Here is a 22,809-nt window from a genome sequence, read left to right as displayed (position 1 = left end):
AGAATTGGTCATTTTCATGAACTAATTCAATTTATACGTGTGTGTCCCTAAGTCTAAGCTCTCTGACTGAAAGGCTAATGGGTCACCTGGGTTAATGACAACACTGGCATGGGGGATTCTACAGAGACAGTTACTCACATGTTATCCTTTGGCTCAGAGAGAGAGAGAGAGAGAGAGAGAGAGAGAGAGAGAGAGAGAGAGAGAGAGAGAGAGAGAGAGAGAGAGAGAGGCAGCGAGAGAAAGAGAGACAGAGGCAGAGAGAGACAGAGAGAGAGAGACTGAGGCAGAGACGGAGATGGAGACAGAGAGAGACAGAGAGAGGGATTTGGCTCCAAACACAAGGTCATCATTGGACAGAACTGACTGCTTCATAGAGCTGATGGAGTGTGTTTCAGAGTAAATGACTGCTTCGTAGAGCTGATGGAGTGTGTTTCAGAGTAAATGACTGCTTCGTAGCGCTGATGGAGTGTGTTTCAGAGTAAATGACTGCTTCGTAGAGCTGATGGAGTGTGTTTCAGAGTAAATGACTGCTTCGTAGCGCTGAAGGAGTGTGACTCAGAGTAAATGACTGCTTCGTAGAGCTGATGGAGTGTGTTTCAGAGTAAATGACTGCTTCGTAGAGCTGATGGAGTGTGTTTCAGAGTAAATGACTGCTTCGTAGAGCTGATGGAGTGTGTTTCAGAGTAAATGACTGCTTCGTAGAGCTGATGGAGTGTGTTTCAGAGTAAATGACTGCTTCGTAGCGCTGATGGAGTGTGTTTCAGAGTAAATGACTGCTTCGTAGCGCTGATGGAGTGTGTTTCAGAGTAAATGACTGCTTCGTAGAGCTGATGGAGTGTGTTTCAGAGTAAATGACTGCTTCGTAGAGCTGATGGAGTGTGTTTCAGAGTAAATGACTGCTTCGTAGAGCTGATGGAGTGTGTTTCAGAGTAAATGACTGCTTCGTAGAGCTGATGGAGTGTGTTTCAGAGTAAATGACTGCTTCGTAGCGCTGATGGAGTGTGTTTCAGAGTAAATGACTGCTTCGTAGAGCTGATGGAGTGTGTTTCAGAGTAAATTACTGCTTTGTAGCGCTGATGGAGTGTGATGATGAGCTACTGGGGCCCAGCCAGCGGGTGGATCACTCAGCTCACACTGGGAGTAAATAGTGCAAAAGGCCCTTTTGATGACATGGAACAAGTTGATCCGAACGTCTACATGCTGCAAGGACAGCTCTGCACAGTCACGTCTGCCTCCATCAGGACTGAATCTAACACAAAGCCACTCGGTGGATCTCATCCTACTCAATAAGTAATACGGTATTGTATTTGGTGTCCGGTGCACGGTGATCACTTTGTCCTTGCGTGGTCTGTCCGTGTAGCGTGTACACATCCTCTATTCATTTGACAAGCGGCCGCGTTTCTTGCTTTTGGCACGCATGAGTAAGGGAAAACCCGTCACCTGGACAGGAAACTGTCTGATGATCATCCTCTCTCTCTCTCTCTCTCTCTCTCTCTCTCTCTCTCTCTCTCTCTCTCTCTCTCTCTCTCTCTCTCTCTCTCTCTCTCTCTCTCTCTCTCTCTCTGTCTCAGACACGGTCTCTCCGTCGCTGCGGCTGCCCAGTCTGGGACGAGGCCTGACGTAAGAATTGAAGCCAGGTTAAGTTAATACTATTCAAACCCCAGTTCAAACGGTGCCTGTGCATATTAAAGGGCACATTGTGGCGGGAGGCGGAGGGCATGACTTCACTAATGCTCGGGAGTGGAAATATCCCCTTTGACCTTTCATGAAAAAAAATTCATGAAAGAAAATAAATATAAAAACAGTCAAAGATTCCTTCCTTATTTAGCTTCCATTAGACTGCACTGCTCTGAAACGGCACTGCTCCTTTGTACCAGCGGCCATCGGGCTCCACAACAGTGGGCAGGGAGCGCTGCCAGCAGCCGGAGAACTAACGGCAGCAGAACTCGAGAACTACTAGGAATGTCTGATCACTGAGTGTGTCTGACTCTCACCTAAACTGCACGGACTACAACGTATGACGTATATCACACCGGTTAGGGTACCTTATATATACTGCACCTGTGTATACTGTGTATACTATACTTACTCATAGTATATATTTAGATTCTAGTGTTTATTGTAACCATATTTATTGTAATGTATAATATATAACTGATATATATATATATATATTATATACAGACCCTCATCTGCACCTTTGATCGCACTGCCTACTTGCTCATATGCGTATATTCAGAGTTAATTATATTGTTTACATTGCCTTTTTTTTATCCACTTTTTCTCCTCTTTTTCTATTTTTCTCCCATCCCAATTTCGCTGTGCCAATTCTCCCCTCCCCTGTCTTGAACGTTGCTCGCATATGCCCCCCACTGGCCGGTTGTAGGGAGGATAGAAGCCTTGCATCACATGTCCCCTCCGATACATGTGGAGGCAGCCTGTCACATCTTTTCACCTGCCAGCGCGGACTCTCATTGGCGAGGTGTAACGTGTGGGAGGCTCACACTACCCCCGCCATTTCCTGTCTCTGCTGTGCAGGCGTCCCCCAACCGACCTGTCCAGATTACTATCCATCGACTTCCACCCGCTAACTCTGCTAATGAGTTAGTATGACGGCCGGCCCAAGCCGGAGGCAACACTGACAGCCGGAGTCGAACCCGGTGTCTCTTGCATTGGTGACGAGCGCAATGTCCGCTGCGCCACCCAGCCGCCCCTTACATTGCCTATTTTTACTTTTCTACTGTACTATAATTTTATTGCCTGCATTATGTCTTCTACTATTACCCTGCCCATACCTGTATCGCCCCTTCCCCCTCCCCTGTGCTGCTATGATGCCTAAATTTCCCCAAGGCGATCAATAAAGGGGGCGACAGTGGCTCAGGAGGTAGAGCGGTCGTCTGGTAGTCGGAAGGTTCCCGGTTCGATTCCCGCTCCTCCCGGGCAGCGTGTCCATGCGTCCTTGACCCCTAACTGCTCTCGATGAGCAGGTTGGCACCTGGATAAAAGCGCTATATAAATGCACCACTTACCATTTAAAGGAATATCTTATCTTATCTTATCTTAAACAGAATCAGTACGACGGACCCATATGAAAGGAGGCTAACTCACCATACATTTGTTGGGCTTTTCCCCAGAGTGGACCCTCATGTGGATGAGCAGCTTGTAGCGGGCGTTGAAGGGCTTGTGACGCCGCACGCAGCCAGCCCAGAAACAGGCGAACTCCTCCCCCTTGCGCTGGTCAATGTGCGCCTTCTCGATGTGCCTCACCAGCTCCTCCTGATGGCCGTACGCGGCACTGCAGTCGATCCAGCGACACGGCTGGCCCTGTTGGTCCCCCGACGCCGTGTCCTGCCCCAGGGCTCCCGGGAGCCGCGGGGACCGGAGGCCGCCGTCCTGACCGGGGTGATTGTTCCCGAGGCCCTGGTCCCCTCGGAGGGGCTGGCTCAGGTGAAACAGGTCCCCCTGCTGGCCGCTGAGTTGATACAGCTCCCCGTCGCATGGCAGGAAGTCGTCCCTTGGCTCCTGTTTTATCGTGCGGTACTCGTCCTCGAGCTCCCGCTGCAGCTGGGGACACTTGTTGAGGGACATCTGGCCCCCGAGGGCGGCACTGAGGGAGGAGGACGAGGGCGGGTATAAAGAGGACGAAGAGGAGGTAGAGGAGAGCGACGGTGAGGGCGAGCAGAGGGAGGGAGAGGTGGCGGAGGCGGAGAGCTGGTAGGAAGCGGCGGGGCCGGGCTGGTGGTAGCCGTCCAGCCTCTGGGGGCTGTGTTTGGGCTCGGCGTGTGCCGCGGCGAAGCCCTCCGCTGTCTTGTTCACGTGGGATCCATTGGCCTTGTACGAGGAGCAGAGGAGAGAGGTGAGGTCTCGCCCCAAGGAGGTGAGAGACAGGGAAGTCCTCGGAATGCGGCACATGCCCAGGGACCCCGAGTGGATGGATGGAACCGGATGGCAGAAGCCCCCGGGGGACAACGGAGCCTGGAGGTCCTCCGTGTCCTCGAACACGCTGCCGAAGCCAGGCAGAGTTAGCTGGGCGTCCGGCGGTCCCAGGTCTGGGGGCCACATGCTAGCCCCCACTCCCGCTCCTCCAGCGAGGGGCTCCGGTATTGAAATCGCAAGGTACCGAACCAGATGGACCAGATGTCGAGGCTGTCTTAAGTCTCCATTGTCACCAGGACGTTCCGGAGCATATTCTGTTACTCAGAGATGATAACATGGAATGCAGGTCACTCGATATGCTGCTGCCGACCGTCCTCATGTTCGTTACATCCATGAGCTTCTGTCACACGATCCCACCTGCTGCGTGGTCAGTCATCTCCTCTGTGCACTGAGGGAGACAAAAGATATTAAATGAGACCATTGTATTTACACTCCGTAACACGCCAGATTCTTCATGAATTGGATTGGCCACAGTGACTCGGATCTTGTTCTAATTCCTCATTTCCAAAATAGCTTTAAAGCAACAATGGGACAATTAATCAAGTTCTGGAGCGCGTACAGAGCGGATTGAGAGCACAGGCGCTTCAACGCGACCCCTTCGCTGCTCTAGACTCAAATGGTCTGGTGAGACACGACACTAAGATAAGATAAGATATTCCTTTATTGATCCCCTTGGGGAAATTCAGGGTGTATAAGCCGTGCTTATATATCAATACTGAGCCGTGCTTCGTGTTGTGTCTCCCCAGACCATTTGAGGCTAGATGCTTAACAGGTTCAGTGCCAGCGGTCGCTATGGGCGTTGGGCCGTTGTGTGCCAGAGCTCTGTTCAATGGGAATAAGTTCCGGTGTTTGCAGTGCTAAATCTATATTAAATATTATAGCTATGGATTTAATAACAACGTCGATTGTCAGTGAGTTTCTTCCGGTCAACATGCAAAAAACAGATACTTTTTTCATCCATACATTTCCGTTTTATACCGTGGTGAATATGAGTATAGTTTTAGAGTGATCCTGTGTAATTTTAGGACCCCTTCTCTTCTCCCTCTACACTAAATCACTGGGTAACATTATCACGTCTCATGGCTTCTCCTACCATTGTTATGCCGACAATACTCAACTCTTCCTCTCCTTCCCTCCCTCAGATATCCACGTCTCTGAGCGGATCTCGGCCTGTCTGTCCGACATCTCCATCTGGATGACGACCAACCACCTCAAACTGAACCTAAGCAAAACAGAATTGCTCCACCTGCCGGCCAAATCCTCCCCCCTGACCGACCTTTCCATCACAGTCGAGAATGCAGCTGTGACCGCGTCCCCGACCACCAAGAACCTTGGTGTTGTCCTTGACGACCAGTTGAACTTCTCTGCTCACATCGCAGCGACAACCAGAACCTGCCGATTCCTCCTGAGCAACGTCAGAAGGATCCGCCCCTTCCTGACAAAAGAAGCCACCCAACTCCTCGTCCAATCAACAGTCATCTCCCGCCTCGACTACTGCAACGCACTGCTCGCTGGCCTCCCAGCCACTGCCACTAAGCCTCTTCAACTCATTCAGAACGCAGCGGCCCGCCTGATCTCAAACCTACCGAAGTCGGCCCATGTCACCCCACTTCTTAGGGACCTGCACTGGCTCCCCATTGCTGCACGAATCCGCTTCAAGGCCCTCGACCTAGCATACCGTGCGGCAAAGGGAACCGATCCCGCCTACCTCCGGTCAATGGTCTCTAACTACACACCCTCAAGACCCCTACGCTCTGCATCTTCTGGCCGCCTCAGACCTACTCCTATCCAAGCTCCGGGAGGGTCATCAAAGAGAAGCCGCCTATTCTCAGTCCTTGCCCCACAATGGTGGAATGAACTACCCACCCCAGTTAGGACAGCCGAAACACGTCCAATCTTTCGCCGTCGACTAAAGACGCACTTCTTCAACCATTATCTGAATAAAAAAAATAAAAAATAAAAATAAAAAAATCTAACCCTAACTAACCGTACTGTCATGCACGGTAAACTAATAAACTAACCTACACTGTAGCACTCAACACTTTGATGAACATTGTTGCTCAGCTGATAGAGTTTTTGTGAGTGATTGTGCCCTTCCTGATGGCTTGTCGTACAGAACTTGTAAGTCGCTTTGGATAAAAGCGTCAGCTAAATGACTAAATGTAAATGTAAATGTAATCCCAGGAAACTCCGGCAAACAGCGTTTCAGTGCATTTCATTATAAATCGTGCCATTTCTCGCCTGATTATTGAATCAATCTGAAATCAACGCTAGATTATCTGTATTATGTTTCATCATGCATGCACGAAAGGGTGGGGGGGGTTCTATGCTTCGAGCGCCACCAACGGCATACATTACACAGTAGGCCTACATTACAGACACACGCTGCGATCGCGGGAAAAAAATCATCGGATCAACGCAAGATTGATAACATAGTCCTTACCTCGTCTATGATGTACTGCAAAAAGAATAATCCAATTATCTGATCGCCATTCCAAATACTGATTGCGGTCGTGTGTCCAACATTCATCCACCAAAACATATGAACCGGCGGTGCTCGAGTGTCCCCAGTCCGTGTGTTATAACGTTACTCATGCCCGAGAAGGAAAACCTGGACCGGACTTCTTAGATCAGCGTACAGCCCAAGCCAGAGGCTTTCCAATGATGTGCAATACCGGCCGCAAGGCGTTAGGCGATGGTATTGGCCGTTTGCGATCTCAGAGCCATTCCCAATGATAACATCAGGCTGGATGGATGAATTATGAATGGATATAGCGAATAAAAGAAATAACAATTAAAACCCGACTTTTCTCGGGTTTGGCGCTCAAGCGATGGCGAGTTAACCCGACTTATCTTGGGCCTGGCGCCGAATGTGTTAAGAGTCTTGTCTCCCCAGACCATTTGAGGCTAGAGGCTTAAGAGTCGTGTCTCCCCAGACCATTTGAGGCTAGAGGCTTAAGAGTCGTGTCTCCCCAGACCATTTGAGCCTAGAGCAGCTAAGGTGAGTGTTGCGTTGAAGCTCCGGTGGTCTCAACGTGTTCCGTACACACTCCAGAACATAAAAAAAAACATTTAAAAAAAGAAAAAAAACACACAGTGTCGCTTTAACTCAGTTTAGTATGACAAGTGCCATGAATGGATGAAGCACAAAACTGGCTCACACTCTTAATGTTCCTCCCTCCTTTCCAGCCCCCTTGCAACCCTTTATCCAATCATCGACAGCAAATCGACCGAGATGACCATTAAAGACTATCAAGGGATAGGGGGAAAAAATCAAACCAAAACAAACAGGGACGGCCCATCCCCCCTCGTCAACAGGCCTCAATCAAAATGACTGCCGGTCCGGGACGCCGTTGGCATGTGTATATTTGGTTTCCTTTGAGGTGCCGTAGGTTGTCAGGCCCTATGGTTCGCCATGGCAGGCGTCGAGGGCCACCCCAGCCGGGGGAACAGGAGGGCGTTTGTACGGCAGCAGATTGTGTGGAACCTGGTCCAGAGGAGACCGCTGGTCTGGAGCCGCCGGTGCGGAGAGAGGGTGAGTAATGGACCACATCTCTCCGCTAACTAACCAGCTGCACAGGGGCCTGGAAAAACGGGAGGCCTCTCCGGAGAAACCTGCCCCCCTGCCACCTGACCCGCACACACAAAGCCCCTCCGTACCTCGCACAGTAGCACCACTGTGCGGTGCTCGTTTAGCGCTCGTCGAGATCCAGTGTTTTGATTTACACCGCTCTGTGTCATCCGCAGCATATCGATGATCTCATTTACACCAGGAACCGTTGCCACTCTGTAATTGGCCGCGGGAGTGATTCAGCGGGGATTTAACGGTGTTTCTTTACGAGCCAACGGCCAACACACCGGAGACGAGGGGTATGTAAAACTACTGTAGTTATATTAGCGGAGGAAGGAGGTACTAAGTGTAGGTTTATGCCCATGGTTTCCTGGTATACTACGGTTTATAGTTTTATGATTCTTCCAGTAAATCGCTGGAGTTCCCCTCACAAGAGTCACGTCGCGACCTCAGTCATGGGAACTGTGGTCGGCTGCTAATTAGAGAGGCTGCCGCTCACGGCCTGATGTCTATCTGTGGACCGAGATCGGCGGCGCTAATGACTCGTGGAGCACGTGGACGTGATTAGACGGAAGTGTGTTCGGAAATATGTGTATTATTCATATAGGTTACCTGAGGGGGGGGGGGGTAGAATTCCATTGTGACATCATCATCAGAACGGTAAGTTCTCACAATTCAAAATCTCACACTGTGTGTGGGGTCGTGACCCTGGAAGGGTTAATAACACAATACCTGTGTTAGCTTCGCTACCCAAGATGCACCTCTGACGTGAGAAAACCGCTGGACTACAGCATCAGCCTATGAACTCATTTGATTAAGTGACTAATCTGCTTCTCGATGTAATAATATCTCAGCCTGAGGGAGTGAAGCGTGAGTAAATACAGCTGCATTTTGGGGAAAAGGGGATTTTTTAAACTTTTTATTTTTTTTACAGTAACCAGCTGGGCATCAATTCAAAGATGACTTTGGTCCTGATCCAGGAAGAGGAGGCAGACAGTAAAACTGAGGAAAGTGTCCCACAAAGCCTCTACTTACCCAGCGAACTTTATAAAATGGCCAGCATCTCATATGGTGTCTCTTAAAGACTTGCTCACTAAGGTTAGCTAAACACAGCTGTGGCATTTCACTGTGTACTTGTCTGAACAATAAGCATTTTGGTTCTTAAATTAAATACTTGTTTTGTACCATGGAGACATGGGGGGGAGGGAAAAAAAGGCTTCTCGTTGAAATAAGTGGTTTGACTGCAGTATATACAGATATTCTTTGTTGCATAACTTCAAGTTAAAATAAATAAGTCTATTGTTGCTCAAAGCTTAACATTATGAGTTTATGTCATCAACCATCAATGTTAAAGTAATACTCCCCAACGTTTTTATATGAATAAATGTCTGTTTTTGCTACTCTCTACCACAGTAGTGATTCCAGATATACTCAGTTCACTCAGTGTTTTTACATTCGCTATGTTTGCTACTCTCTAAACGCTGGTGTCTGGCAGGATGTTCCCGGGAGGGATTCATCCGGCGCACAGGAAGTGATGCGTTTTACACCCGTTTGTTTTAATAAATAGAAGAGGAACTCAGTAGTTAGTGTGACTTTTCAAGATATACAGCGAGTAACTGCAGCACAAAACCCCCCAGCTATTACAGCTTATCACCGATAAACTTATCAACAAAACAAAATCGCAGATTACTACTTTCAATTTGGTGATGAAAGTGAATGTCAATCTAGGTCCATTACAAATACATGATCACATTTTATTTCGTTTTATGTTCTAATATGTTTTAATATGTTCTACCGGGACAGATGTAAATGGAGAAGAAAATAAAAGTCCATATTATGGCAGAAGGGAAGGTTTCTTTTTCCAAAATGCTGTGCAGTCGATGAAAATATATCTTGACTCTCTTTTTTGGTGGTATTTCTTGTTTTGAATTTGTGTTGTGGGGGTTATATTGCCTTTGGTTATTTGTATTAATTTCATATGTGAAAAACGTGGAAAAATAAAATAAAATAAATGTAAAAAAAAAAGAATTATTAAATAAAATATAATTCCTGTTTTTACAAAACCAAATCTGCTTTCATTTGTTTCCTAACCTAAGACCAAACGTGTGTGTGGTTCTATTTTAATAACAAAAACCCAATGTTTTACAAATCTGTACAAAATGTTCACAAATTCAACCATTTGGAAACTAATGTAATTTAGAACAAATCCCATACAAACACAAAACAGTAGGTCTCCCGCCGTCATGAAGAAGGACACGCACATCCCCATGTCCAGGAGGACGGAACAAACACACCTTGAAGATTAGAACACAGAGATCTGAACACCAAACAGATCCCAGGACTTTTATTTTCTGCAGTGGTGGCGTTTGGAGTAACAAGGCTCCTTCTCAGAACTCTGTTAAATAAAATATAAATAAATAAATACAAGTTGTCGTCTTAAATAACCATGTTCCAAAACCATGTGACACAACACACCACCTGTTACACATTGATATCAGTTAAATGGCAGCAGACAATACATTTCATATTTTATATATCAGGGGTGTAAAAAGTACCCAGAAATTAAGTGAAAGTATGGGTACCGTCTCAAAATCTGAGTATCTGACTAAAAACACACTTGGGTAAAAGTAAAAAAGTTTCTACTTTTAAATGTACTTAATACTAAAAAGTAAAAGTAAAAACTTTTTTGTATTGCAAGGGATAGACCAGTGGTCTGAAACTCATTCCATCGTGGGCCAAGTTTTCATTTTAACTACACATTGCACCAGCTGAGTTAGTTGAAGAGGTGAGCCAATTAGTGAAATCATCAGCTGGTGTTTAGGCAAGGCTGGAATGAAACCAAGCATACACTCACATAAGAACCAATCAGCATGGGTATGGGCGGGTTAATTTTCCATTGATGGGGATTTGATTGGCTGCTTTTTTTTTAAGTGCGGCCGCAGGATTAATAAGTTAATAACGTTAACGTTAGTTCGGCCAGAGAAACAAATATATTACTAATTAAAATGGTTGGACCTGCGAGATTTGTACTTTGTACTTTACACCCCTGTATGTAACGGATGGTACCGTGAGGCGCAGTCACAATGGACGGTGTGCTATGAGTTAAACTCACTCTCACCCTTAAATCTGTCAGGTGACACAAAGGAGGCCCCCCAGGCACTGTGTGTGTGTGTGTGTGTGTGTGTGTGTGTGTGTGTGTGTGTGTGTGTGTGTGTGTGTGTGTGTGTGTGTGTGTGTGTGTGCGTGCGTGTGTGCGTGCGTGCGTGCGTGTGTGTGTATGTGCGTGCGTGTGTGTGTGTGTGTGTGTGTGCGTGTGTTGAGAATTGCTGCAATGTCAAAGAGAAAAGCCAAACAAATTGCCAAATATTGCTCTGTCTCAGCTATTATTGGCAGTGTAGCCGTGTGGAGAAGGAGGTGCTATGTGTACCCTTAAGTGTTCAGTGCTGCTTGGCTCCGATATATTTGATTCCCTGTTTATGTAATATAATTTGTGGAACCAAATAAAGTATTCAAATGTACGTGTGTGTGTGAGTAGTATTAAATTATTATTTTTAATTCCAAGCACCTCTATAACCGGGTCGTGACTTGTTGGCCAAGCTGCAATGCCGGAACTTTCCATACATTTCAAGTCAAGTTGTTTATAAACCTAACCCTTATCTTAACCCTAACTTTAACATAACCCTTATCTTAACCCTAACTTTAACATAACCCTTATCTTAACCCTAACCTTAACCTAACCCTTATCTTAACCCTAACCTTAACATAACCCTTATCTGAAACCTAACCATAACCGAACCCTTATCTTAACATTACCCTAACCCTTACCATAACCCTAACCTTAACCTAACCCTTACCATAAGCCTAACCTTAACACCTTACCTTCAGTGGAGACCTTACATCCCACCCTAATCTAATATAGAGATGAAAAAAACAATTGTTGGTATAGGAGAGTCTGCGCGATATGAGCGAATGTCGTTTTCTGAGTGACCCCCCATTGTTGAAACAGACATTTATTGTCACCTGCTGATTTTGAAGTCTACTGCGTAGGCTGATCCGACAACATCACACTGTTGTTTAGGTTATAAGACAACAGTATTTTATTCAGCCTACCTTACATAAAAGCAACTTAGGAAGGCTTTTGACCTTTACAAATGTCTTCAGAGTTACTTGAAAAACGATTTCCCATGACCCACCTTTGGGTACCGAACCAGTCTTAAAGAAGCACTACCATACCACTGGATCTACCAGTTCAATAAATAAAAAGTCACAATAAATCATTCACACATTTTCTTTTCTCAGAGACATCGGTGATCAACTGAAACAGACCCCTCTACCGATCAATATGTGACTGCAACTGACTGTTGTCCTCCACCACCACCACCACCTACAGTACCTGTAGACGGAGAGATAGGGGATGTCCTACTGGGTCCTAATGTCCTCCAGAACCTTCCAAATAGCTATCTTGCCTCTTGGTGTGTACCCTGCGTTCCTTTGGAGTGTACTTTGTGCACGTCCTCAGATATTAACGCTACGCATCCGTGAGATGCAATGAAGCACGTCACCAGTGGGGGGCAGTGTGGATGTGACAGGCAGGTCAGCGGCAGGAAACAGGCTGAAACTACAACAACAATGGCCGAAGGTTTTGAAGAGAAAACTATAGGGATGGCTAGTGTGACGTCACAAATTAGTCTAGTCCAGGGGTGGGCAATACTTTTTTACAAGGGGCCACATAAGAAACCTGAACTGTGTTGGAGGGCCGAACCAATGATAACTTGAACTTAATTCTGCTCAATATTCATTATCTCCCATTGTAAAATGTAGTAAATTATATATTTTGATTAGCTGCTACTGGTAATCAGAAGAATAAACATATAGAAATATAGAAGTAATACACAGTCAAAACTAAAACAATCATTACATCAGTGTTCCATTTTATTTTCAACTTGTTAATCTTCACAAACACTGAAGATATGTTTTGCAGTATGTTAAAATACATGCAATTGATCAACTTTATACAAAAAGCAATACATGCTTTAGATTTTTTTTCAGTTATTTTTACTTGTATGAGTAACTAGAAGGGATATGAGGACTGTGTGTGTGTGTGTGTGTGTGTGTGTGTGTGTGTGTGTGTGTGTGTGTGTGTGTGTGTGTGTGTGTGTGTGTGTGTGTGTGTGTGTGTGTGTGTGTGTGTGTGTGTGTGTGTGTAAGGAGGGATATGAGGACTGTGTGTATGTGTAAGGAGGGATATGAGGACTGTGTGTGTAACTAGGAGGGATATGAGGACTGTGTGTATGTGTAACTATAGGAGGGATATGAGGCCTGTGCACAGTATGTGTAACTTTTTACTGTAACTTTTTCTCTCCAGTGAGAGAAATCCAGTCTGGCTTGGGTTTTATCAAGTGCATTGAAATCTGGCTTTCTGTCACTTTATCCTGTATTCTCTTCAAAAGTCCAAAATGTTTCCCCATCATGTTTGGACAACCATCCGTTGTCACACCGGCCAGCTTGTCCCATTTAAGTCCCAACTTGTCCAAACATGCATTTACCTCCGTGAACAAATCACGTTATGTACATCGCAGCTCTCATCCAAAGCCAGGGATAAATAGTCAAAGTTGACTGCACTGTTCTTCAGCTGAAGCTCCAGATTTTGTGCGATGTCCTCACTCCTCAACCCTCCTCGTTACAGTGCGTCGGGAGAGTGGCACATTCTCAAATGCGCCTTTTTTCTCCAGGCATATTAGTGCTGCAGAGTCCAACAAACACTCTTTAATAAACTCTCCGCAGAAAAACACTTACTTCTTCTTGCGATTTTGTGGGATATGACATAACTTGTCTTAATAGCTTTTTGATTGATTGATTGAAAACTTTATTAACAGGGGCGGCTAGGTGGTGTAGTGGTCTAAGGCACTCGCCACCAGTGTGGAGACGCTAGGATTCGCGTGTTCGAATCCAGCTCTCCACATTGTTTTTCAGTTTGGCTGGTCGTCCGCAGTAATACACATTGGCCGTATTACGGGGAGGGAAAAACTGAAGGGTGGGGATCGAACGTTGTGAACAAGCGACTCCTACAAGTCGGTTGGTGCGCCTGCGCAGTAGAATCAGGAAGTGTCGGGGGCAGCGTGAGCCTCCCACGCGTTACTCCTCGAAACTGAGAGATCGAGCTGCGCAGGTGAAAAGATGCGACTGCTGTTACCTCAAGTACCGGAGGGGACTTGTGCTATGTATGACTTAGTCCTCACTGCAGCCGGCTTGTGGGAGGCAAGAAACAGCGTTCGTGACAGGGGAGGGTTGAATTGGATGATACGAAATTGGGATGGGAGAAAATATATAGAAAAAATGGGAGAAAAAGTGGATCAAAAAAGAAAACTTTATTAACAGATTGCAGAATGGGTACAGTACAGTACAGCTCAATACATACAATTGTTAAGGGGATGCAGACCAGAGAAAGACTTTCCTCTTGTTTACATCAGGATCCCCCATTTTCAATTCATCATAACATATATGACACACATGACATACAGATAGACAGTACTGCTACATCTATACATTTATGACATACCAGATTTGCAAATACAGTACTGTTTGTGATACAAAACGTGTCCAGAAAAGAGTGTATATACATTTGACATACACTGGCATTTATGTGATGCCTCCACGCTGCTCCACAGTGGTAAACATGCTTGCCAGAATAGCTGGTGTGAGATTGCTGACACTTAACCCTTTGTTACCTACCATTATAGAATTCCACCTGGATCTTTTTTGTATTTTGGGCTGTAAAATTTAGGGATGCACGATAATTATCGGGCCGATATCAGCAATTATGACGTCATCCCGATAAACCCGATAACGTTATTAATAGCTCCGATAATATAATATATTTTTTGGTATGAAGTGCGTTTGTTTTGACTGTAGGCTCATCCCGTTTTGCCAGTACTGTGGTACGACTGACAGCGTGTGGTTTAGGAACAGGGCGTTTTACACAAATCCAGCGCTCCCTTTCTTGGCTGTGACGTAGGCACGTAAGTTTCTGAATCAGCGCGGACGTTAAAAACAAAGATGGTACTCGGAATTTCAGAGGAAAAAGATCGCTTGCTATTTGTAATAAATGCAATGCAGAAGTTCCACAAGGAGGGAAAAGGGCAACAACTTGTAATACATCCAGCCTGACGGGTCACCTGCGGCATCACCACCGCTACGATGGTGTGTTATTGTGTTAACTTAGAAGCCTACGACGACGCGAGGAGCTAAGCAAAGCTAGCCCCTTCCATGGCTGTGATGCAACCCTCGGTTGAACGCAGTCACTTATTGCTCCATAGTAGCCAGGTTAATTTGCACCACCAAGGACTGCTTAAAAGCTAGCGGCTTGAGCCCTTGGGTCATTTCTGTCAAACTTCTTTAATTTAGCAAACGACTCGTCAATAGCTGGCTTTGGATTCACAGCAGCTTCTAGCTTCTAGCTTCTAGCTTCTAGCTTCTAGCTTCTAGCTTCTAGGTTCTAGGTTCTAGCTTCTAGCTTCTAGCTTGTTGCAGGTGACTTGTTGTGGTGGTGATGTGTCCACTCAAAGCCTTTTTTTCAAGGCTCCGCTTTGAAAAAAGAAGAACAAAAAGCTTCGAGCGTCTTAGGTTGGATGTATTATAAGTTGTTGACGGATTGTGAATTTTCATTTGGAAAAATAAATATGGTCACTTTATCAGTCAAAACTGTTGTCTTGGCTTTTGTTTCTGTTGTCTGGTTAGGTCACATTTAAGTTGGTGTTAAGTTATTGTCCTGGGAAGTCTTTTTATGTATTATTATTGTATTGTGATATGTTTTGTTTCATGTTGAAAAAAAGTTGATAAAAAAATATATATATACATTAAAAAAAAATTATAATACAATAAATATCGGTTATCGGCCTGAGAAGCATAAAGTTATCGGTATCGGTATCGGTGTCAAAAAATCAATATCGTGCATCCCTAGAAAATTGTCAAATAATGTCCTAGGAGTAAGTGCTTTTGCCCTTTTTTCCTTTGTTAGTTCATCTTCATCAATACCTCAGTTGACAACATAAATGTATGTGTAAGAATGTGTAATAACAGTTTAAACTCGACATGGAAATCTGCTAAAATAAATGGAAACAGGGACGTTTTTCTGCTGCAATCTCAACGTTAGCAATATAGTAACCTCCTCGAGTGTCGCCATGTTTATGTTTACGTTACAAATCCGGATAGTGGATAGTTCACAAAGAAGATATTCTTCTTCTATGTAATTCTTTCTTTTTTATCTACTTTTTCTCCTCCTTTTTCTGTGATTTTTCTCCCATCCCAATTTACCTCTCGTGCCAATTCTCCCTCCCCTGTCCTGATCGTTGCTCGCATGTGCCCCCCACTGGCCGGTCGTAGGGAGGATAGATGCCCATCACATGTCCCCTCCGATACATGTGGAGGCAGCCAGTCACATCTTTTCACCTGCCAGCGCGGACTCTCATTGGCGAGGAGTAACGTACGTGTAGGAGGCTCACACTGCCCCCGCCATTTTCTTGTCTTTGCTGTGCAGGCGCCCTGACCGACCTGTAGGAGTCGCTGTTTTATAACGACCAGACTACTACCCATCGACTCTCCTCCCGCTGACTCTGCCAATTGAGTCAGTATGACGGCCGGCCCAAGCCGGAGGCAACGCTGACAGCCGGATTCGATACCGGTGTCTCTTGCGTTGGTGACAAGCGCAATGTTCGCTGCGCCACCCAGCCGCCTTCTTCTATGTAATTCTATGGAGGATTCGGTTCTGATCTGCTCCCTAGTGGATAGATTTTTCAATCCTCCAGTCCAGGTACACACGAAATACATGCAAGTATGTGAACAACGCCGTTGACTGCCTGAGTCCGTTACAGAACAAGCCACTTCACATGGCTCTAACAGACAAAAGATTACAGATAGGTTCACCCAACCATTACCAAAGGAACCAGGGGAGACTCTTTACATGGACTCTTCATTGTTCAGTGGTTATATAATATGTTGCATTTTTCTCATTCCATATCTTGCTTCATCCACCTCTAATTTGGTTCCATTCTCTCCAACAGAGAGACAAGCAACAGAACTCACTGGGTCATGGAGCTCTTGACATCCTTCCCTATTAATCTCCTTAATGCACCGGGCAGTTTATTTTGGGGGGGACTAACCTCTGAAGAGTCAAAATAAAGTATGATTTATCTTTAGTATTGAATACGTAAAGTGTTACAAAAGAGAAATGGGGTCTCTGGAGCGCTGTTTGAAACTAGAAGAACATCTGTTAGACTGTGGTGCTCCTACCCTCCCACCACCTTTACCATACAAAGAAGCCTTCTCTAAGAGTAATGTTGATTCACTTTGTTTCAAAGTGGGATTCTTTTACATTTGTGTTGAGATTGTAAACAATATTCAAGCGTTCGCGACTAGTTATTGTTGGGGACCGCTGCCGGGGGCTGTGCATGGCAAATTGGGATCACTCTCTCTCACTCACTCTCCCATCCACTCACTCACTCTCTCTCCCATCCACTCACTCACACTCTCCCATCCACTCACTCACTCTCTCTCCCATCCACTCACTCACACTCTCCCATCCACTCACTCACTCTCCCATCCGCTCGCTCACTCGCTCACTCACTCACTCTCCCATCCGCTCGCTTGCTCACTCACTCCCTCACTCTCTCTCTCTCTCCCATCAACTTACTCACTCACTCTCTCCCATCCACTTACTCACTTACTCACTCACTCACTCACTCACTCACTCACTCACTCACTCACTCACTCACTCACTCACTCACTCACTCACTCACTCTCCCATCCACTTACTCACTCACTCACTCTCTCTCCCATCCACTTACTCACTCACTCTCTCTCTCCCATCTACTCACTCACTCACTCACTCACTCACTCACTCACTCACTCACTCACTCACTCACTCACTCACTCACTCACTCACTCACTCACCCACTCTCTCTCTCCCATCCACTCACTCACTCACTCACTCACTCACTCACTCACTCACTCACTCACTCACTCACTCACTCACTCACTCACTCACTCTCTCTCTCCCATCCACTTATTCACTCACTCACTCACTCACTCACTCTCTCTCTCTCTCTCTCTCTCCCATCCACTTACTCACTCACTCACGGACGATCTGGCATGTTTTGGGACGCCAGTTCAGGTAGGCCGTAGGCTTGCACGGTTTTCGAGCTTGTTTCTTCTCAACACTACAGGGTGCAGCTTTAAGTAAAGACCCTCCACTACATCTACGCAGGTATACAGTGTTACATGTGACAACTAGGGTTTATATGAATCCTCATGTGTGGCCAGTAGACAAACTACCAAGTCCATCTTCTTCTTGCTACTCTCTCTTCTGGTGAGCAGATGATGCATTTGGCTTGAGACTGGAGCACAGCGGTGTTCAAGCCATATCAAATGAAAGCAGGTGAGTGAAAGTCGATCAATTGTGTTGAAAAGGCCTAACCGTCTTACCTGGCGATATGATCAATTGCTTATAACTCGTCCTCTGCCAAACAGCTGGTCGGCCACAGAAATACCCAGACGATTTGGAGCATCCATGCATAAGCCCCTTGGTGTAAACTCACTCCCAAGTTATTCAAGGCAATATATCTTATTGCCTATATTCATTGTCTTTTTTAAATTACCCATCCCCTTCCCCCTCTCCCATGCTGCTATGACGCCCAAATTTCACCAAGGGGATCGATAAAGGAATATGTCATCTTATCTTAAATACCCTCCACTCCACCACCTGAGTCAGATCATGTTCAATTGTTCATGTGGAGGAATGGATAAGACTGTGGTGTTTAACATATGTGGTCACATGGTGCTGGTGAGCGGAGGGTTTGTGGTTCGAGGCCGTCGGAGGACATGGTGCAGTACTGTATATCTTGTATGTCATGAATATCTGGATGAAACAGTACTGTATGTCATAAATGTCATGATGAATTGAAAATGGGGGAACCTGATGTAAACAAGACGAAAGTCTTTCTCTGGTCTGCATCCCCTTAACAATTGTTTGTATTGAGCCGTACTGTATTGTACTGTGTACCCATTGTAAAGAACCAAATTCCTCTGTTTATAACGTTAGACTTGATTATACGTGGAATTGCTTTAGCTGTCTTTTATTTTGGAAAATACTTGTGGTTCCCTCGCGCCGTGGCTACTCTTGCGTAACAACGGTATCCGGTTAACTTCGCGGGGTTCAGAGAAATGGATGACGAGAGAGAGTACTGACGTAAATAATGGATATCTCTCATTTATAACCGTTCATGAAGGAAACCCCCCTTTTTACCTTGTTTAGCACCTAGCTGGAAGGCAAAGAGGTATGTGTTTATTTATGGATTGTGTTATTTGTGTTATATAAATCTTCATATTTTATGTATTGAGCTGAACTAGCTAAGATGCTAGCCAGTGCTACACCTTTCCATGGAAACGTGGTCTGGATAAACGAATGACTGTATGTCTGTTTCCACTTTCAGCTCTTACGGTGTTTAATGGTGAACTTTTGTTAATAAATGGTTGGCATACCGCACCATGGCCATCAGTCTCAAGGAGTTCATTTTGTCTGAAGTAAAGTCCAGCTGGGAAATGCTACACCCATTCTTCAATCTGTTAATACATTTTTCAATCAGCATGTAGTGCCTGCTAGTACCTAGTAACGTAAGGTTATCCTATAACCCATTATCTCCAGCACCTAGTGTGCTCCGGGGAATAAAACAAATACACCCACTTGCACGTGACCACGCCACTCCCATGCGTCCCCTATATTACGCCGGAAGTGGTCACGCATCACCCTTCCCAGTTCGATTTCCATAAGCGGAAAACATCCAAGGGACCTCAGGGCGCTAAGAGCAAGACGCTCAGCCAGTATCATATAACTAGGGTTATAGGATAACCTTACGTTATATATCAACTGGCCTCGCGTCTCGCTCTGCCTTCTGAGATAAAGGGCAGAGCAGACGCGTGGCCCCGACAAATGCACCCCCTGAGGGCCCGTAAGCCCTAGCCAGGGAGGAGGGGAGTCCCGTCCCGTCCCCCGTCCTAACGAAGGGGGGGAGGCAGTCAACTCCACCAAAGTGCGAAAAAAGGAGGAACCAGGCACCCCTGAACGCACAGCGCAAGCAGGACCACGTGTGACACAGCACCCCGTGGTCCACACCCACACACCCCTGCTAGCCCACCTGATGGCGGGATGCAGGAGAGGTCCCGGACCTCAGGACCGCCTGGGAGATAGAACCCCAAGTCATGTCCATGAGGTAAAACCTAATGAAAGGACTCGGGGAGGACCAGGAGGCCGCAGCACAGATGTCCTCCACCGAGGCCCCCGGGGGAACCTGTCCAGCCAACGTGTAGCAAAGGGAAATGCCCTCGCACAACCAATGTGACAGGCGCTGCTTGGACACCGTAACAAACAACAGTTGATCGGAAGCCCTGAGACCCTGCGTGCGACTAAGGTAAACCCCCAGTGTACGGACAGGATACGACAGATGAAGGCTCGACTCCAACCCACTAGCGTGAGGAGGAGGATGAAACGCCTGAATCACAATATCCCTGGAGCGAAAAGAGATATTCTTTGGCACGAAGACCGGATTAGGCCTCAGAGTCGCCCCGCCATCAGCCCGAACAGCACTCAGGCCGCACCGAGAGAGCACATGGCTCACCCATGCATTTAGCTGAGGTGCTGGCCCAAAAAAGGAACGTGGTCATAAGACAGACGATCCAATGGCGCCTGTTCAAGAGGCTCAAACGGGGCCCCCAACAGCCTTTCCAGAACAGTTGGAGGTCCCGACTCGGAGACAGAGAACGTTCCACAGGCTTGAGATGCCGTGCGCCAAGCAAGAACGTCCCACGAGAGGGTGGCTGAACAATGTTCTGCCCCCCACTCTCAACCATACGCCACTTCCCAGCGTAAGCCGCGGTAGTGGACGGAGCGCGCGCGTTCCGGATGGCGTTAACCACAGAAGAGTCAAGACGCATCCCCACCAGATTCACCCTTTCAGCAGCCAAGCCTAGAGGCTGCCCCAGAATAGGAGGCAGAACAGAGTTCCGCGTGCCTGAGAGAGGGCCCGCGGTGACCACGGAACAGGCCACGGCGGGGCCACCAAGAGCTGAATCAGGGCTGGGAACCACACAGCTGAGCCCCGGCCCGGCGCGACCAGGATCAAAGTCCTGCGGTCCTGACGTACCCACCCCAACAGCTGAGCTATCAGGTGTATGGGGGGGAACGCGTACAGAATCCACGGATACATCGAGAAAGCATCCACCCCCAGAGAGGGGTTGTCCTTCCAACTGACCGAGAACCACAAGGGGCACTGGTGGGACTGTGTGCTCGCAAACAAGCCTAGAGGCCTAGAGGCTGCCCCAGAATAGGAGGCAGAACAGAGTTCCGCGTGCCTGAGAGAGGGCCCGCGGTGACCACGGAACAGGCCACGGCGGGGCCACCAAGAGCTGAATCAGGGCTGGGAACCACACAGCTGAGCCCCGGCCCGGCGCGACCAGGATCAAAGTCCTGCGGTCCTGACGTACCCACCCCAACAGCTGAGCTATCAGGTGTATGGGGGGGAACGCGTACAGAATCCACGGATACATTGAGAAAGCATCCACCACCAGAGAGGGGTTGTCCTTCCAACTGACCGAGAACCACAAGGGGCACTGGTGGGACTGTGTGCTCGCAAACAGGTCCACCGTGGCCTCCCCGAATCGGTCCCAGACCTGTCTGGACGTAGTCGCCACTCGTCGGGGTGAGGACCGCCCTGCGACATCACATCTGCACCCACACTCTCCCTGCCGGGGATGTGGAGAGCCCTCAGGCTGCGCAGATCGAGAGACGCCCATAGCCAGAGCTCGACCACCCGGTCTGTCGATATACAACGCTGACGTCGTGTTGTCCGTCTTGATCAAAACATGCTTGCCCACCATAAGGTGGCCAAGCCGTTTGAGGACCAGAAGGACTGCCTTCAATTCCAACACATTGAAATGTAGTGCGGACCGGGCAGCATGGTCTTGCCAGCTGCCCCCTACTGCGCTGGCCCGACACGTCCCCCCCCCCCATCCCGTGAGGGAGGCGTCGGTGAAGACCATGACGTGTGAGGGCGAGGTCCCCCAGTACTGACATGGGAACCTTCAGCCGCTTCCACTTGTCTCTCACCGGGTCTATTTCCATACTGGAAAACCACCTCTGTATCCTCCTCATGAAGAGGAGGCCAAGAGGGACCACAGAGTGAGCAGATGCCACCATACCGAGCAGGCGCATCACGGACAGCGCCGTAACCGTCCTAGGACGGAACCTCCCGAGCGTGCCGAGAACATCCACTCGCCGCCGCTCTGAGAGGGATGCCCATATAGACCTTGAGCTTAGAAATAAGCCCAAGTACTCCATCCGTTGACTGGGAAGAGGAGTACTCTACTTCCAGTCTACAGCAAAACCCAGGCTGGTGAGGAATTCCACCACCTGCCTGGTATGAGACCTGGCGATCTTCTCTGACCGGCCGAGGACCAGAACGTTGTCCAGGGTAGAATAAAATTTGTATCCCCTGACGACGCAGAGGCCCCAGTTGGTGAAGATGCAAGGAGCCAGAGAGTAGCCGAACGGCAGCCTCTAGTACTCGTACACTAAGCCCTGAAAAGGAAGCGTAGGTATGTCCTAGGAGGGAAGATCGGGATGAGAATACCCATCCTCCAGGTCTATGGAGGTGAACCAGTCCCCCACCTGACAGCGCTTAACAGGTGGGTGACGGTCAACATTCTGAACCTTCCATGGGACAGGTCAAGCATGGGTCTGACACCCCCCCCCCCCCGATTTCTCGGGCACCAGAGAATATTGGGAGGAAACGCCGCTCATCGCGTCCTCCCATGGGACCACGACGACGGCCTGCTCCGTCGCCAGAGAACGAATCTCCTCGGCCAGGGCTGTCACTGCAACGGACTCTGATAATAATCTGTACCAAACCCAAAAATGGAGGGCGGGGGTGTGTAAACTGTAACACAAGCGCCGCCCTCAGCATTCTCTCCATCCACACCGACATATGGCTACTACTGCAGCCATACGTGGTAAAAATTCCAAAGCGCCCCCGCCGCCAACTGCCGCTGGTCCGCTAGGAATCGTAGATAGGTGGCCCGGTCCCTCCCGCTGTGCGTTGTCAACCCTGGTCTCGCCAACCGCGCAAGCAGGGTGTCCCGCGGAGCCGGGATATCGCACCCTGACTCTACCAACGAGGCAATCACACCCAAGGGGGGGACCCCGACAGAAGGGGCGGTCTGATACGGGAGGAGCGGCCATCACCCCTGGTGACATA

General features: G+C 47.7%; 1 protein-coding gene across 1 annotated transcript in view; it reads right to left on the bottom strand.

Annotated features, from left to right (window-relative positions):
• The window catches only part of glis1a (GLIS family zinc finger 1a), a 73,713-nt gene that overhangs the window by 40,531 nt on the left and 10,373 nt on the right, over window positions 1–22,809 (bottom strand). The window contains exon 2 of the mRNA XM_084327396.1: window positions 3,109–4,324. Coding sequence (XP_084183522.1) covers window positions 3,109–4,062 — 954 coding nt within the window. The 5' untranslated portion in view covers window positions 4,063–4,324. The remainder of the gene's footprint in view (window positions 1–3,108; window positions 4,325–22,809) is intronic.

Source organism: Notolepis coatsorum, assembly GCF_963971535.1.
Source record: "Notolepis coatsorum genome assembly, chromosome: 13".
NCBI lineage: Eukaryota > Metazoa > Chordata > Actinopteri > Aulopiformes > Paralepididae > Notolepis > Notolepis coatsorum.
Note: the sequence above shows the minus strand (reverse complement) of the source record. Positions and strands in the feature narration are given on the sequence as shown.